General features: G+C 34.3%; 1 protein-coding gene and 1 pseudogene across 5 annotated transcripts in view; one reads left to right on the top strand and one right to left on the bottom strand.

Moving 5' to 3' along the window:
* Nucleotides 1-19165, bottom strand: part of Spock3 (SPARC (osteonectin), cwcv and kazal like domains proteoglycan 3) — a 466472-nt gene that overhangs the window by 82690 nt on the left and 364617 nt on the right. For all 5 annotated transcript variants that reach the window (XM_052752354.1, XM_052752352.1, XM_052752351.1 and 2 more), the window contains one exon: nucleotides 7999-8113. In XM_052752354.1, the coding sequence (XP_052608314.1) occupies nucleotides 7999-8113 (115 nt within the window). The remainder of the gene's footprint in view (nucleotides 1-7998; nucleotides 8114-19165) is intronic.
* Nucleotides 177-1413, top strand: LOC128119149 (small integral membrane protein 15-like; annotated as a pseudogene).

Here is a 19165-nt window from a genome sequence, read left to right as displayed (position 1 = left end):
CTCCTTCTTTCCTGGTGTTCATCCACTGTATAGAATTAAAACCTCTCAAAAGTGTATGGTCAAAATAAATGCAATAACCAGTGGCCATCTGAATTGTGACTGGCTCACTTATATTTCCAGAAAAAATTAGAGATCACTACTCCAATATAAGCTCCAGCTTTCTGCTTGCTTTGAAGATGCTTGATATAAAGGTTTAGTCTGAGTATGTTGTGGAGTGGGCTTCAAAGGACCCATGTGGCTTCCTTACAATGGTCAGCTTGGCCCTTATGCCACTGTTTCTAGCTAGTGTTGTACTGTCCTGGAAACTGGCCAAGATGATGGAAGCCAGAGAGGAGCAAAAGATGAAACAAAAATGTCAAAAAAACATTGCAAAAGCTAAACAACTAAAAACGGATTGAAGATGAAAAGACTCTGCAACTAGAGAAAAATCATCTGGAAAATTCTGCAGCTTTGGAAGGACTCACTAAGGTTCCAGTCGATTTTGTGATAGTATTATACAGTAAATTAAATCTAACCATATAGAAGAGTCATGGTCTGACCTCAATACTGTAGTAAATTTTAGGTTTAGAAATAGAAGTTTGTTGGAACCCACTAACGGGTATTTAAGTTAGAAGTTACCATATAGGTGGAGCATACATAATGTGAAAGTTCAAAACTCAAAGCACTGTTAAATCTAACACCCATGTTCAGACATGATGCCAAGAGTGGAAAATTCGACACCCTATTTTGTGATGGGTTGCAGTCAAAATATAGGTGCACTCAAAATGTTTAAAAAATATCATCAAGCCATGAGAAATATAAATTAACCTTGCGTTTGGATTTGGATCCCATCCTCAAGGTATTATAAAATACTCTAAAATCTGAAAAATAAAAATAAAACATTACTGGTCCCAAGCATTTTGTCTGCTTAATCTGTAGTGACAGTTGTTTAAACTGACAGTCATTTGCCGTTTTGGAGCTTAATGTACTCGGGTAAAAAACACCATGTAGAGAAAAATGGTTTTAGACTATGAACTGTGTTTAAATGGTAGTTTAAAATGGGGTTCAGTTCCGGAGAGATGATATTCGGAATGTAAGAGAATTACCTTCTGAGGTGAAAAGTTTACTTTGGCTTAAAAAAGATAAAGTATATTAATCACTATTTTAAAATCACTGCATGTTTTTTGGAATGGAAACATTACTGACTTCCTCAAAGGAAAATTTTATTAATGATTATGGCTACTTGCAGTCTTATGACTTTAGCCTTTAACACAGCTGGCAATTATTAAGACATTTCTTCAATTTAAAACCTCATTTTATATAGGTGTCTCATTATCTTGACCATGGATATAACTTTTGTACACTGTCACTTTCTTAAATGAGTTGCTAGAAGGGTAACAAGACTTAAAGCCAGCAGTGAAAACACCATGTGCTCTTGAAACCTTGGGTTCCGTTTTGTTTTTTTTTCTTGCACTCACTAGGACTGTGAATTAGTTCATGTCACCAGATAATTTGTTGATTGTGTAGACACTACTTCTGTTTATATTCTGTTGGTAACTAATATGGTAGCGATGTCCTGTGACTCTTTACTCATACAGGATCAAAGTGAAAATTAAAATTTCAAATTTATGAAGTCATACTTTAATTTAAACCAATAAAGGTTTAAATTTGGAAAAATTTTCATGAGTGTAGCAGTAATGGCAGGAACTGCAATAAAAAGGCTAAAGTATAAAAGCAGGAACCTTTCAGTGGCAAAACAGACTTGAGAGACTATTAAACCTGGCTTTTCTGCATGCATGGTCCAGTAACTTTATTCACTACAGTATTTAACTGCTTGTTAATGTTTTCTGTACCTGTGATAATGAATTTTAAGTTACAGTAATCATCAAATAGTCTTACTAAAAATGAAACTAAATGTTGAAATAAATTTGATACGTTTTTATAAAGAAAAAAGAAGATAAAAGAGCCAACTTCAAATTATCATGCCACTCATATTTTGTGATTTTGCTACTATGCTTCTCTGGCTTGTTTTTGCTGCTAAAGCTACACATTCTAGAAATAAGAAATATGAATTAAATCTTATATTGAATATCATCTGCAATAACCTGGGGTAATAAGTTAACATTTCTTAAAGCTGACACTTTGATATTCTCAGGGGAATGCTCACAGTATTCAAGTGTAGATCTGAAAATGAATCTCAGAAATCTCAGGTTCCTCTGGGAAACAGTAATCTACTTCTAATGCTATTCATCCTTTTATCTGCTCATAAGTCAGAAATAAGACAAAGTTGCCTAAACTGCCAAGCTTTACCACTAGGGTTCCATTTCCTCAATAATACAAGGCAAATACAAAACAGCAGGTATATTCTGTTATCTCCCTATAAATCCTGAACAAGCACGTACTAAACACAAATAGATTGTCTCTGACCCAAGCTGTATGCAGTATCACCATTATCTCACTTCCTATGCTATGATGCCCTGACACGAATTTAAGTCTACACATGTACACTTTTAATATAATCTATCTTTTGAATAATTAGACTAATATTCTTAAATAAAGTTTTGGAGAACTGTGTTCTATAAAAACTCAATTAAAATTTTCAAATTTAGTTAAAGAAGAAACTGAGTGGGTGTCTCATTAATCATTCAGAATGTCATAATTTTGCTACTCTGCTAATGGACCTAGCTCTGTTGGACTCAACTGATGAATGCTTGGTTGAGTGTTAGGGTGGGGGTTTCTATGGTACTATCTTGCCAAATCAGCAGGAATTGTGATGGGACAGTGTTGTTCATTTTACAAAATGCAAATTGCTGATATTTCATGATGTTAAGTTAAAGCAATCAGTGTTTAACACATCCCAAATTAGATACTGAAGTATGCAATTAGTAACTATGAGACGCTTGGAGCAAACCATAACGTTATAATCCTTGACATTTCCTTTTCTTTTTTAGAATTATCAACCAAACCTCTAGTATAATTTGTTTATACACTTGTGCTGCCAGATAACCTAAGTCAGAAAGTGAGAACATTAAATGTATAATGTAATAATATGTAATATTTCGAAGAGAGGCCAACATGTTTCTTTTCCCTTCTAATCTCTTTTATAAAACATGTGTTTTTATTTTTATTTATATTTATTAGTATGAGTGTGTGTGTGTGTGTGTGTGTGTGTGTGTGTGTGTGTGTGTGCATCATTGTAACTGTGTCCCACATGTCTGTGTGTCTTCATGGAGCCAAGCAGGGGAAACTGGAGCTACAGGCTGTTGTGAGCTATAAGACATAGGTGCTGTGAGCTGAAGTCTGGTCCTCTGGAAGAGGAGCACATGCTTTTAACTGTGGAGCCACCTCCCCTTCTTTCCATTCTTACTTTTTATGTTGTATGACTGCATTGTCGTTTTTTCAAAAGATCACTAATTGTCATTATATTCTGGTAATTGGAGGTAATAACTAATGATCCTTTCATACTTGTTGGGTAATTTATGTTGTAAATATATTTTGCATGACTTCTGGTTTCAGATCCAAGGTATACAGTCGTTCTTCAGGTATGTGTATGTGATTCCGGGGAACTTGAAATTAACTACCAACATGCTGTGGGATGGTCTGTATGTCAAGTGTGTCGCTGATTGGTCAATAAATAAATCACTGATTGACCAGTGGCCAGGCAGAAAGTATACGCAGGACAAGGAGGAGAATAAAACTGGGAAGTGGAAGGCTGAGTCAGAGAGACACTGCCAGCCGCCACGATGACAAACAGCATGTGAAGACGCCAGTAAGCCACGAACCATGTGGCAAGGTATAGATTAATGGAAATAGATTAATTTAAGCTGTAAGAACAGTTAGCAAGAAGCCTGCCACAGCCATACAGTTTGTAACCAATATAAGTCTCTGTGTTTACTTGGTTGGGTCTGAGCAGCTGTGGGACTGGCGGGGTGACAAAGATTTGTCTTGATTGTGGGCCAGGCAGGAAATCTCTAGCTACACCAACACTTTATCTTAGTAGCTAACCAACTAGGTGAAGGCTGTGAGTGACAAATGATAGAGCTTCAACGAATAATCAGAAAGTAAGCAAACAAAACCAAAGCAAAACAGAAAGAAACTGCCCGAATGTCTTCACATTTTCAGGGGAGAAGGTATCAATATTAAGCCACAGGCCCATTGACTGGCCAAGACGCCATGACAAAATAAGACACTGTTTCTTTTTCACATTTTCATCTGGCACCTTGATATGGTTGCTGCAGTGATGACAGACAACTGTAGCAGAAACAAAGCCTGATGCACACACTCTGAGGCCGTACACCCAAGAGCAGGGGTTGAAGCAAAGACACAATAGGAAACTGAAGCTTATGAGACCCATAAATACGGTAATCATCAGGCACGATTCACGCTCCAGATAGAACAGGAAAAGGCCAAATAAATAATGCCCTGAACCTAAAGAATCAAATGAATAACAAAACAGAGCACTTTTAATTTTATAGTAAGGTTTTCTCTGCTTAGGAACTACTGTAATTAAATACATGCATAGGGTAGCATCTTCAAGTTACAAGAAAATATGATATTTTCCTAAGATCTTTCTAGGTGGTCTTTGATTCTATAAGTCTCATTAAATAGATATTTGCATTTTATATGTATATATTAAAATTATGGAAATGATCTAGTTAGAGTTCATGTTCATAATAAGTATTATATTTTCTTAGCTATACAAACATGCATTGATCCTTTATAATCAGCTGAAATGTCATCATTCTTTTAATCATGTAGGTATACCTTTCAAATAATACCTCTTACAGCTGAACAGTATTTCTTTTAGGTGATGCTGGGGCATTTTTATAAGAAGAGAAAGCTGAAAGAAGTGTGAGATATGTGAAAATTATGTTCAAGTTACTTATTGAAGGATTAGTTTATACACGTGTCTAAAGTTAGAATCCAGGATTCTAAAAGTATAAATTATTTTTAATTCTTCATTTAAGCATGTTTAAGTCTAAATGTTTGACCAATTTACATATATCATTTATGGACTGTATCAGGAGAATAATGATGAAATATACTTTTCTCTACTTCATCAATAAAACCTATTTTTATTAGTATTGATAAGGATCAAGCAAATTTAAAAGGTTCACTCTGCAATTAATAACCTGAAAACCTAGTGTGATATCAGTTTGACCTCAGTGGGAGGATCAGGAAGATTGAAGAACTATTTCATAGAGTGTAGTTTCCTTCTCACTACTTCTATAACAGACATGACATTAAAAAGAATTTCCTGCACTGCACAGTTGCCCTACGACATGCTTATACTATAAATGACAGGTGGAAGATTAGAAATGATGCTGAACTGAGTTTTACATTTCCCATGCCTCTTGGCCTTTGGCACTGTGGAGAAATGACATTCAAAATTTTCTGTACTGCTTTTTCACAGTAGCTGGCAAAATCCTGTTCTTACTTTGCCCTGACAATCTGTCAGAGCAGAATTAGTTTAAAAGCCTCTTACCTCTCTTTTGATGCACCATTGAACTCAAATTATCTTCATCCCCTGATTGTACAACTTTAAGAAAAGTTTGCTTCCTGACATATTAATATAAATACTGTAATGAATATTTAAGTGATACAAAACAATTATTGTTTATTCACTGAGAGTTCTATTTTAAAGATGTGTTACTGTCCTAATTTAATTCATATTGGCATTCTGTCACAGTTTATGAAATGACATGATAATGTGATACCATATAAAACACATCTCTTCATTCAAAAGTAATTTTGAAATTGGGAAATATTATTGAACAGAAACCTTGTTGAAGGGCTTTGGTAATTAGGTGAAAACACTTATCAAGATGACATTTCAAAAGTTCTTAATTGTCTATATGTAAAATAAGAGAAATGAATATTGAGTACAGTAGGATTTATATCATTCCTGATATGATTATTAAAGTTAAAATTCTTCAATTCAATTGAGAAAATGTATTCACTTGGGAGCAGAGTGAGGAAGGCACAGATATCAAAATCTCAGTTGAAAGAAAAGTATAGTTAGTTTTATATGTTGTAGAGATAATTGATATGTTCATTGTGCCAAAATTTATTTTAGAGGGTATTGAAGAAAAGCAGATTGGAATACAGAGAAAAAAATGATATATGTCACCAAGTATGGAAGTTAATCTACTCTACTGTGAGACAGCAGAGCAATATACAAAGCATAGGGCTACTACTAGAAGGCATCTCAGCCACTTGGAGTAGTTGACATCACTGTGCATGTATCTGAACAATGGGTGTTCATTGACGACTTTAAAATCATTTAATTTTCTTTTGAACAATAATACTGATTAGGTGTTTTAACAAAAGGTCAGTGTCTTCACGTTATTTTATTTAAGTTATTTGTCTGAGTTATGACTTTACTAGTTGATATGTTAATAAGTGACACCACTGAGTTTTAGACAATAGGTCTAAGATAACATATTCATCATGAGATTAAAACACGGATCAATAGCTGTACTATGAGCTATGTCTTTGAAGTCCCTTAAAGGTTCCTGGACTGAATACTCAGACTTCCAAGTTTGTGACACTGCTAGGGTCGGGGAATCTTCACATTAAGTATGTGAAGTCTGTGTAGGAAGTTAGGCCTTAGGAGACAAGCACTTGAAAATGATTTGGAAATCTATTTCCTGGCTACTTACTATACACTGAATGCTCCTCCTGCTTTTCACACAGTTCTACACTGTGATATCATATCAAAATCATGGAGTAAAACCACTGAGTCATGAGCCCAAATTATCCTTTGCTTCTTATAAATTTGTTAGCCTTGACATTTTGTTATAATACAAAAATCCAGGGTACCATGTTCAAAATAGTGTAGTTTGAATTAAGGAAATTTGACATGAAATCACATTTTCCTATCTTTGTAGCCATTATTCAAAAACTTTGAAGAAAAGACCAGTAATGAATACTTTTCTGCCATAGAATGAAAATTCTCAAATTATGAGAGTCAAACAGCTATCAATTCAAATGTTGATTTTGGCACTCTGTAGACCTTTTCAAAAGTATAATGGCAATTTCACACACCTGTTGCTCACCAGTGCATGTGCACGCACACAGACAAAATCATGAAAATTTCAGTAAGCAATCTAAGAAAACACAAAGTTGCTGTGGGATGGTCTGTATGTCAAATGTGTTGCTGATTGGTCAATGAATAAATCACTGATTGGCCAGTGGCCAGGCAGGAAGTATAGGCAGGACTAACAGAGAGGAGAATTGAGAGAACAGGAAGCTGGGTGAGGGAGACACTGCCAGCTGCCACCATGACAAGCCGCATGTGAAGATGCCGGTAAGCCACGAGCCATGTGGCAAGGTATAGATTTATGGAAATGGATTAATTTAAGCTGTAAGAACAGTTTGCAAGAAGCCTGCCACGGCCATACAGTTTGTAATCAATATAAGTCTCTGTGTTTACTTGGTTGAGCCTGAGCGGCTATTTTACTGGTGGGTGACAAAGATTTGTCCTGACTGTGGGCAAGGCAGGAAAACTCTAGCTACACAAAGTATATATGATACTACTACTTTATCAAGCTGCTAAAATGTTTTATTTATTTAATTGTTCCATTGAAATTCACATGCATAAATACACTGTACACTGGGTAGGCATCTTTTCTAAAAAACAATATTCAAGCAACTTTGTATGTGATCAACTAAATTTCAATTCTAGATCTACAAATATCAGACTAAATTCACACATTTTATAATTTTCAGAAAAAAAATGCTTTAGAGATTTTATATTTGGTTACCAAATAAGACATAAATGTCCTGCAAGTTTCATTTTATTTTTTATAGTAAAATTGAAAGATTGGGAAAGTTTTCTCTATATAATTGAGGCTCCAGTGAGAATAAGCTGACAGAGGAGAGGCTGTTTATACCTAGCCATAGGTGTAAAAGCAAACTTTGTATCCATTTTCATTAATTGATATTCATTTATATATATATATATATATATATATATATAAATTTATATAAAGCTATAAACAAATTTGTAGTACTTACCTCTCTTAACATTTCTGCCTGTGCTTGTGGATTTATCGGATGGACATGGGCAATGCCCTTCACATCTGATAGAGATCTGCTTTCCTAAGACACATGCCTGATATTCTAGTTTGCACTGTGTAAATAAAAAAAAAGAAATAAAATATTACTCAAATACATTTAGATTTAATCATGTCAATAGAAAGTCAAAGAACGCTTAGGCATATTATCTGTACATGTAATTTCACAGTGTTTTCATTTATATCTATGTTGTTAAGGGACATCCTACACACTCTTTATAATTAATTGTTCCATGGACAAGGCAGTACTATAGCTATATATTTGCAATCTGGGCTAGAAATCACAGAGGAATACAACGGCTCAGAAATTGTCACATTATTGATACTCTGGATTACAGAACTTTAAGTTATGAAAGGACAGAAGTATGATATAGAAACTGACAGTTCATCTCCTGAGCTGTCCTTTGTGTATGTTTGTGTTTTGTTTCAGCTATTTCAGTATGTATGACGTTTCTCTCATATTTGACTCTGTGATTGGAGCAGGGACTTGATTGTCTCTTCAGACACTGACTTGCACACCCAAGTGGCATATTATAACACATTAAGAAATCATTGAAAAATTTGCATTTATAAATTGACAAACATGAAATAATTCTATGGTTACTTCTGATTTTGCACAAAGATAATAGTTCAAACACATATGTATACAGACCAAATGTGCATACTTATGCACAAAATAATTGTAGCATATATCTTACAGCCATACTTACAATATTATATACACACCTATGTTTTGTATAAGTTCACGTATTGTGAACACATGCACAAAACTATATATGCATATACATCCATTTAAATCATCATATGCAAAGTTTTTTAAGTGGACTTTCTCAAAGTCTCAGATTTTAATAAATGTGAGGTACTTATGTAACTTTATGACCCAGATAGTCATAAAGTTTTCATAGTAGTTAACAGAATACTAACAGAATTGAAGGAAAACAAAATATTAAAAACCAAGTGATTTTGTATTTTAATGTAGTTTTGTTTGGGCCTGAACTGATTTTTCTAGAAACATGACATATTATAAAATGTTAAACATGTGTCTTAAAATCCTCCTTAAGATAATACCTTAGAGCTGAATATCTGATATGATGAAAATATTCTATTCTAACTTCATATTTGAAGAGACCATGATTATCTTCCTACACAAAAGAACCACAGCTGCTAATTCTGATGTAACATGTTTTCTTTAGAAGATATTCCCATCATTTGCTCAGAGCAAATTATTTTAAAATGAAATGAGGTAGACATTCTGGCTCCAATGTGAAATGCACAGGAGAGGAATTTAATTCAACTTACATCAGGAAGCAAGAATCTCACCCGGTGACTAATATAGCACTAACATCCTCAAACACTTCATGTTTCCTTGTTGAAAAACTCTTTTGTGGACAAACAGAATCCTTAACTGCCCCTGCAACAAATGATTACAACTGTGGACAGTTTTGAGCAAGTTTGCAATTGAGAAATGGTTCCTTCAGTGGAACAAAATTTTCAAAACTAATTCAATGATTTAATAATTGTAAAAATGATTTTGTTATGAAGAAGCACAATGAATTTTAAATGCTATAAAATGTCCAACATCTAATCTAATGTAGAAATAAGAAGTTAATTATAAATGCTTTAATGAGAGCCACATTAGTTAATTTAATATTTTACTGTAAATTCTGTCAACTTATTACGTTAGTATCCCTTGGATTTGATGATATAAAATTCTTAATTATACAATTTACAAAATGTTCAAGATTAACTTTGAGTGACTGACAAACCTATAAATGTATATTAAGAATTGATTTTAGAATTTGGATTTATTGTTGCTTTCCTCAAAAAAAATGTGTTATTTCCCATTCATGTCTGTTTTAAATCTGGTTAATTTTAGGGGTGAATTTTGTATATTTTTATGTAATGTGGTTAGTGTTGGGTGAGTAGTACCATACACATATTGCTTCTTTAAAGACATTTATTTCACTCCATCTAAGGCTCAAGGAATAATGTGGAAAAGGAGATGGGCAGAATATGAGAAAATATAAAAGGATGAAAAATGTAAAGTGCCATCTTCTGGGTAGGACACAGTCTTTAAAAGTAAATGACTATGCCTGAGCAGGGAGTAAGTCTGCCAGTAGCCAGGAAGAGATAGCAGAAGGGCTTATTGAGCCCTATTCTTCCCTGTGGATATATTTGCTACTTATGTGATTGTCTGGGGTGGGAGTTATGTCTTCAGTCATGTTCCCACTGGAGAACCTAGCAGGCCCTAATGGAGAGTTTTAAACACACAGTCACAACAGGTCCCCCAAGTTTAAGCTCAGTGAGTCCCAATACAGAACAACATGATAGGTGAGGGCGTTAATAATAGTAAAAGGTGTAAAAGAGTGTAGGGCCAGAAAGTAATCAGAATGCACTGCATATATGAGGCTGTCAAAATAAACTCAATTCATAAGAAATGTTGATTATGAATGTGAATTATATAGTTTCTGGAGACAAGTTACTGATTCTTTTTTATGTTGGTAGGCACTATAAAAATTTCTATAAGATTATTTATTAAATCTTACCTAAGTGTTAATGTAAATAGCATCTGTTAGCGAAGTTTCTTAGCCATAATCTCCATTAAACAATCCAAAGTTCTCTTTAAATTTTATATAATTGGATAAAATTATCTTTGCAAAATCTTTCTTCATAAATAAAACAATTTCTCTTTAAAATGATCCAACTGAATGACCTTTTCTCTACACATTTCTGGAAAGAACAGCAAAATCAGATGTATAGGAAATATACTCTGTGGACATAACTATATAGACATTACTCACTATAACCAAGAAACCACTTGATGTTGATACTCTTAGATTAATTGGGGGGGGGGGAATGAGGAAACATTAAGAAACAGTTTTTACAAAGGACACTAGAATATTAAAAGTTTCTCTTTCAAATGGTCTTCCCTGTATCCACTGACTGCATTTCTAATTAACAATGCCCAATTTACTTAATTAGCAAAGAGCTGAAATATTTAGCAAGGTATAAGTGAACCAAAGTACCACAGAAAGGGCATGATTGCTAATCCATAATTAGCCATAATGCAAAGCATGCAGAGAAAGACATGATTGATGCATTTCTGATTACAAACCTTAGTCCTAGGTCTTAGAACACGGTCCAAAAATCAAGTTGTGTGAGGAAATTTCTGAATGCTTGTGAGAAAATTCCAAGAAAGCAAGACATGAGTCTTGTGACCTCAGTTTCTTCAAAACACAGAATTGTTCTTGGAATGTGTTTTCTGTGCTCTTCCCATGTGTAGTGGATGTGAGTGAGCTTGCTTCAGCTGTACTTATTCATATACCTCTATGGAAAAACATAGTTTTGCTTTGTGAGGCTTGTCTTTGAGACTGTATGCTTTAGTCGGGTGACTATTCTTAATCTCAGAGTATATGCTGTCTGATCCTCTGAATAAAGTTGGCTATTACATGAAACTTTAACCTGCCTCATTTTTAGGTCCTTTCTCTCCCAGGCTCATCACCAACTACAACAACACTGGAAATGCTTAAGTTATGACAAGTTGAGAAGAGCAAAGCCAGAGAAGGTTTCTGATACTAGTCATAGGACAGTTATCTTACAGTCATTTGTTGAATAATGAGATCAAAGAAGTAGAAAACATAATCCCATTAAAGGCCAAATCTGTAATATATAAGAGATCCCTATCATCAGGGTGTAGACACACCTGCTCAAGATGAGATCAGCAACAGGGACACAGCAGATGGCTTAGGATAGGTTCTCAATAAGAACACTTTCTCAGCCGGGCATTGGTAGTGCACCTGTTTAATCCCAGCACTCAGGAGGCAAAGGCAGGTGGATCTCTATGAATTTGAGACCAGTCTGGGCTACAGAGTGAGTTCCAGAAAAGGGTCCAAAGCTACACAGAGAAACCCTGTCTCAAAAAAAACAAAAAATAAAAATAAAAATAGTACCTTCTCTTCTATTGCCTAGGAACAGACGGATACATTTTTGGCTAAGGGTTGGTGAACTGCTTTTGGCATCCACTCGGTAGTGACATGAAAATCTGCTAGTCACATGTAGGATGAATAGGAGAGCATCTGTCTCCTCCCACCCTGGCACTCAAACACCCACATGCTCCCACAACAAATACTTTTTTACTTTAAACCTAAACAAAGACAAGACTACACATTCTTGGTAGGCATTGGTCTATCAAAAGATAAACTCTCAAGATCCTATTCTTATTTACCCAAGGAAACTGTTCTTAAGTGGTCACTAAAGCGACCTTCATTAAGTAAAAATATTGTCAGGAATATGTGATTTTTAACTCTCCATAGAAACCAAGGGACTCAAGTCAGTTGAAATGGCAAAATCTAGAACAGACAGTGGCCTTTTTGAGTCAATACTGTTCATTACATAGTGTGTAAGGCAGTTTCTATGGTCATTGAAATGATATAGGCATATTTTTATAAACAGGTCTCAAGTATAGTTGAATGACCTATATAACTGGTCCAAAATGTTTTGTTTCTAGTCAATTCAACACAGCAATATATTGGAATCCAACAAGTTGCTAATCAACAGATGAAATGATGACAAATATGGTATACATGTAGGAACGCTGTTTGTTTTAAAGAAAAATGAAGTTAAAACTTTTCAGGAAAATTGATATAGAATGTATGTTAAGTGAGTTTATACAATCCAGGAGATAAAAATTAAATATTTTTCTCTCTCATCTGTGGAATCTAGCCAACAGACAGATGTGTGCAAACAATTGTACAAGTGAGAAGTGAGTACATTATAACAAGAAAAGAGATCAAGAAAGGTTAAAGGTAAGAGGTTGGGGAAGGACTGAGTGTAAGTAATGGACATGAGTTATGAGAAAGAATGTAGAGCTAAGGTATTTTAATTCACTCAGGATTTTCATCATTCTGGCATGAATTGGGTTAACATTGATATAATTATGAGTAAAAAAAAAAAAAAAAGAACAATTGCCATGATCTTTTCTTACTGAAGCAATAGAATTTTACTATACTAAAAGAACAACTTGGGGAATAAGGAAGAACAGGTCAGTTTTCTGCCTCAATCTTTCCTGGACTAATATATCTCTTTAGCAAACCCAGCACCAACCCTATAAACACAAGGAGAACAATCATGAAATCATGAGCAGAATTTCTCACTCTTGACTGGGACTAAGCCTTCCACAGAAAGCTACCTCTATTTGTTCCTACAATTTTCGCTCTGGTGTTTCCCATGAAAGACAAAGGGAAGAAACCATGAACAGATTCAACTTTATATCCATTCATCCAACTGGGATATACAATTAACTCAGAAATATCACAGCTGTGATATCACAAGTTAGAAGTGAAATATAGATACAAGGATATTATAATCATCTTCATCATAGTGGACACTGAATTATCATTCTCTATATGTGACACCCTCTTGAAAGAATAACACATTATTTTAGGATATTTTGCCTGTTCTCACCAAAAGCTTTACTTAGGGGAATTTATTTTTATATTGCAATAGTTTATTATGTGGCCTCCTTATCAGAGCAGATGGCCCACACCAAGTGGGTGTGTGTCATCAAATCTATGTAGCAAAGAAAGGTATAGAGAGTACAGATTTGCTCTAAACTGAAACAACAAACTTTGCTATCACACAAACCAGGGTCTTTGGATCTTGGGCTTTTAGAACCAAAGAAGACTAATTATCTCTAATAAATGTAGGCTTGTAGAAAGCTTGCTAGGGTGAACTCAGTCTCTGAACTTGGGGAGGGGGAGAAGCTCTCACATGACATCATTTAATTTGAAGCTCGATTCTTTCAGGTATTGGACAGAGTGTGATAATGTGTCCTCACTTAGATATTCTATTTAGTCCTTCATAGAAATTAGCTCAAAACTTTACTTGAAATAGTCCAAGTAGCTTTTCCAAACTTTCCACCTTAGAGGCTCCAAAGGGTGAAATAAATTTGAGCACCAAATGTCTGTTGACACTTTCTTTTTCATATAATGTTGCTACTCTATTTGGGTAGCTTACTCTGACCCAGTTATTGTGTTATTTGGGATTAATATGTCATGCTTGGCCTGTGGGAGCTTTTGAGATTCAATGATAATATACCTTTTATCAATAAATATACTCAATAATGTAACTATCAGAAAGATACTTCATGAGCCTTCTATGTGATCTACAAGACTCTGACATATTATGCATTGGGCTAATCTCTTAGAAATTGGTCTCTAAAGGAGTTATAATTCTTCCTCTCTCACCACATGGTTCACTCAACTCAGTAAGACAATCTGGTCTTTGAATCCTGTTCTCCGAGAGTAGTCTACATTGTGAGATGTTCCTGAGATATCAGGCTCTATCTGTCTATCTGTCTATCTATCTATCTATCTATCTATCTATCTATCTATCTATCTATCTATCTATCTATCTATCTATCTATCTAATATATCACACACACACATTCAGGATCTTTTGTCACTTTCCATACAATAATGACAGGCTGGTGGGGTTCTAGGAAACTGTGAGTAGCACTTATACCCTTAGGAACTACAATGTTATAAACTCAGTTCTCCATCTCACCTACACGCAACCACCAGAGTGTTTGCCACATGGGCCTAAGATGGGGACATGATTGGTCTTCTCACTTTCACATAAGGCCCCCATCTTTCCTATACTGAACACTAATAAATAGTACATTTGGATTTATTGTTTAGTAGGTGATGGGAAGAAAGGAGGAATTTCAGTTTCTTCCATTAAGGAGACCCAGTTATTTTGTGGTAATAGAAGAAGAGTAGCAGGCATTCCTTAAGTCTAAGAAAATTGAAAGAGGAAGAGATATTAATGGTCTTCTTTCTTTCACAGTATCTTCTGGGTTTCTCCCTCCTAGTAAAGATAAACTTATAAGGCACTATAAAAGAGTTTCAAGTGCCTTACATTTAACCTGTACCTATCTCAGCCATCCCCTTTCCCAATTTGCCTAACTTTACAGAGAAATTGGGGTGGGGTCAGGCCCTGAATTCACAACTCTGTTACATCTTTCTCTTCGCAATTGTGGGTCATTTTGGCGGTTAATTGATTGCCACTGCTCTTTTGCTTGGAAAAGTCAAACAGCTCAGTTAGATGGTCCCCAAGCTGTCACTCTAAGCACAAGCTGAAGGGCTACGTGTTCTAACAGAACTGCAAAACCTCCCATCTAACAGCAGTCCGGAAGGCTACCTGCACTTCTCTGTCAACTTGGATAGATCCCCGAATCATTTCCAGCCTCCACCTGCAACATCCCACCAGTTCTAATTATACTTCCTGTGTTTCCCATGTGCACTAATAGCTCTTCCCTGAAAGAAAACCCAGCAGTGATAGGCTTCACTAGTGAATGAATAGCATTCTTACACCTCGGAGGTGGTCTGTAAGACCCTCAGAAGCATTATGAAATGCTAACAATGTGTCGGGTAGCCCTCACACTACCGAGGGAATTATTCTAAACAAATGTACCCTTGACTGCTCATTCCCAGGTAGGAAAACCCAGTTAGCACATGAGAACCCCTTATAGAAAGTTCTTTCTTTGACAGGAGACAATCATGTAGACAAGTTGATACAAGTTTGTCATTTACATTAGTCAAATAATCAGTGATGGCACAGTGCTTCTGGAAGGCTTTTTGGTCAGCATTGATGTAATGGCCAGCAACTTTGGATGGCATAGCTATCCTAAATAATTTCATTTTATGTTATGTGGTAGGATTGATGTAATCTTTTTTCAACTGTCTATGTGTGGGTAAAATCATCACGCATGCCAAGTAGAAAAATCAAATGAAAAACCTACTCAGACTTCTGAAGTAAGTTTTGATGGTTCATAGAATTTGTTTAGGTTGTTGAATCTGTGAATTTAGAGAAAAATAGGAAAATGTATAATTTACTTCCTTAGAGTATGTCAGTCAAATCCTTTTAAGATTTTTTTCTACATTACAATTCATATTATTATGTCTGTATGTCTACTTTCCAGATATAAAGAAAAATTTTCCTTGTCAGAAAAAATATTATTGAATATTAATTTTAACACTCACATTCATAGAACAATATTATCTTTATCAGGTATTACATGAATATAACATCATGCTTAAATAAAATTGTAATATGTTTGTTTTATATCATACACATTTTATTCACAGCAATATTATAGCTGACTAACCCTGATGCTATTATTTGTGACCTTATTATATAACTTAATGTATCTATGCCTCAGATTATTTTTGAATTATGATTTTAATGTATATTATATACCTTGTAAAATTCTTATAAGGAATATGTTGCTGCATATGAATTTGATACATTAATTTTATGGTAACATTTCAATTTAGACCACTGATTATTATACATTAGGCATTTTAATATTCTTTTGTTTGTATGCATATATGTTATGGGTCTTTGGCAAAGGAAATGAATTTTTCCAAATGAGCTGTCAGTGGATTGATTTTGAGCTTCCTAAAGACATTTTGAATGCATCAGCTGGAATAATGCCTGTCAACAGGTTACAATGTCATGTGTTACAGCTACCTTTCAGCTTGGCCTGACATAGTTTGCTGTCTAGAATATAAATTTGTGATGAACTTCAGCATAGTTGTCTCTTTTAGATCTGTCATATAGTCTGCCATTACTGTAGCATTTTCTATAGGCTAACTGATGAATAATCGAACTTACAGAAAGATCATTCGTGTGGAATCCACATACATTAAGTGCACCAGCCATTCTATTCCTAAGGATAGCACTTGGGTTAATTATGCAAGCTTGTGCTGGGCTCTAATTTCAGAATTTGTTGCTTCTCAGTTTTAGGCTAAAGGTTTAGTTAACACTATTGAAGAAAAATGCTTAATTTTGTTTTTAAAAAATAAATAAAATAACTTAGATTACTACCTGATATTATTGTTTGATTAATTTGGCAATTAGTAGTAAGGCTATCCAGTATAATTTCTTTTCATAACAAACAATTCAAGTAACTATTGTGCTTGTAATGACATGAAGAAAATATAAATTCTACCATGTTATAAAATGTTAAGAATTTGTCCAAAACTTGGGTTCTTATAAACAGTTTGTGGGCATTTGTAAAACAAAGCTATTCCATTTGAAATGCAATGAGTTTATTAAGTAAGAAACATTATGTAGAAATATAACATTATGTACTATGTAAGACACTATAATTGCTAGTATTATTTTTTAATACATTGAAGAACACTGTATAGACTATGGCATTACTCCTGTCTATGGTGGCTAGTGTATGCAAATTTAACATTATTCTCTTATAAGATATTTTAAATTTTTTATCTTTTTCACATAAAAAGTATATGAGTAAATTTATATAAATGATAAAATGATAAAAATACTAGACAATTTTCTCCTAAATTGTGACTCAAGTATGTGGAAGCAGTAATGTACTGTAAGACTTAAACAGTGAGAAGTCAAGGAAAAGTAAATAAAGAAATAAAAACATAGGGAATGAATAATTTAATCTATGTCTATAAACAGAGATTAACTATACATGTGGAAAAGTGGGAGATCCAAAAAATAGGACCTGAAATTTCTACTGAATATTGTTAACCGTTATTAAAAACAGAAGCTTACTGAAATCAATGGCAAAATGCCTCAGATTCATTCCAGATGAGCTATTCCAACAAACTACTATCTAAATTAATAAATGTATATGGGATCATGATAAAACACTGGGGATAGAGCCCTATAAAAACAAATGATAATCTATCCTGGGCTGCTTTCAAATTGTTTTTTTAGTTTTTTGCTCTATTTCAAATGAAAAATTTAAGAGGTCAAATTTTTTCTCATAAAATTTTTATAATTGTGATTCCTGATATTCCCCTAGGGACTAAACATAGAGTGTATGTTATTATTGGATAATAAATCAATACTACCTGAAAATATTTTTTTCACAATTAGTATTCCCTCCAAATATAAGTATTTTCATCACAGAACATGTCTTGGAAACTTAATGTACTCAATGTTCTGCAGAGTTCCTTTTAAAACAAATGCAATGGTGATATTTATTTAATACGTGTTTGTTGCCCATCTTCTGTTCCTCCTCCCACAGACCCTTCTTTGTCTCATCAATCCTCCCCCTACATTCATGTTGGTTTGTTTAATTTTGTTTTGGTTGGTTTTCTTGTCTTGTTTTATTTTTATTTGTTTGTTTGTTTTTGTTTCTGTTTCTGGTTTGAATAGTTAATTCCATATCAAGCTATGATCGAATGAAAACAGTTCAAAGGGACACAGCATGTCTGCCTTTCTGACTTTTGTTCTCAACATAAAACAGTCTCAACTAAAATAAAAATATTGTTGGAGGAAAATAAAATTAAATACCAATACATTACTTGACACTTACAGTTGTTAGGTTATCACAGATTTTCTATATTTCAGAGTACATATACAGTAAATAGAATTAATCACTACTAAAAGGAGTAACATACCTCAGTTAAGGAAAAACAAATGAAAGCATATATCATATTTTTTTTTGATTTTTCAAGACAGGGTATCTCTGTGATATTATTTTAATATTGACATTTATGGTAGAATATTGTCACATGGTAACATAAATACATGCTTCTTTAAATGTTAATGCTATTATATACAGGCTCATATATATAAACATAAGAATCCAAACATATTATATGAAGAAATTCCATCATGTTTCTCAACTATATCTATACACAAAATGCACCCGATGGACCTCTATGATGTCCCATCCCCACCAACTTAAGCAGCATATCTGCAGCAGAAGTTGAGATTTGCAGGATGAAATAGATACACTTTTAAGTTTCTCTCTCTCTCTCTCTCTCTCTCTCTCTCTCTCTCTCTCTCTCTCTCTCTCTCACACACACACACACACACACACACACACACACACACACACACACAAACACACACACACACACACACACACACACACACACACACACACACACACACACAATTTTATAAGGAATGCCTGTTCCTAAGGAATTCACCACGGTTTAGTTCAACTGTCAAGTATTATATTAATAAATATAATGGAAAAAAGCTTAAAGACATCCGATGTTGTCCTCACAGGATTTGTTTTATGAATGCCATGCTCAGTGCTAAAACATCAG

Source organism: Peromyscus californicus, unplaced genomic scaffold (genome assembly GCF_007827085.1).
Source record: "Peromyscus californicus insignis strain IS unplaced genomic scaffold, ASM782708v3 Scaffold_23__1_contigs__length_62951481, whole genome shotgun sequence".
NCBI lineage: Eukaryota > Metazoa > Chordata > Mammalia > Rodentia > Cricetidae > Peromyscus > Peromyscus californicus.
The sequence above is the reverse complement of the archived record's forward strand: the minus strand, read 5'-3'. Positions and strand labels throughout refer to the sequence as shown.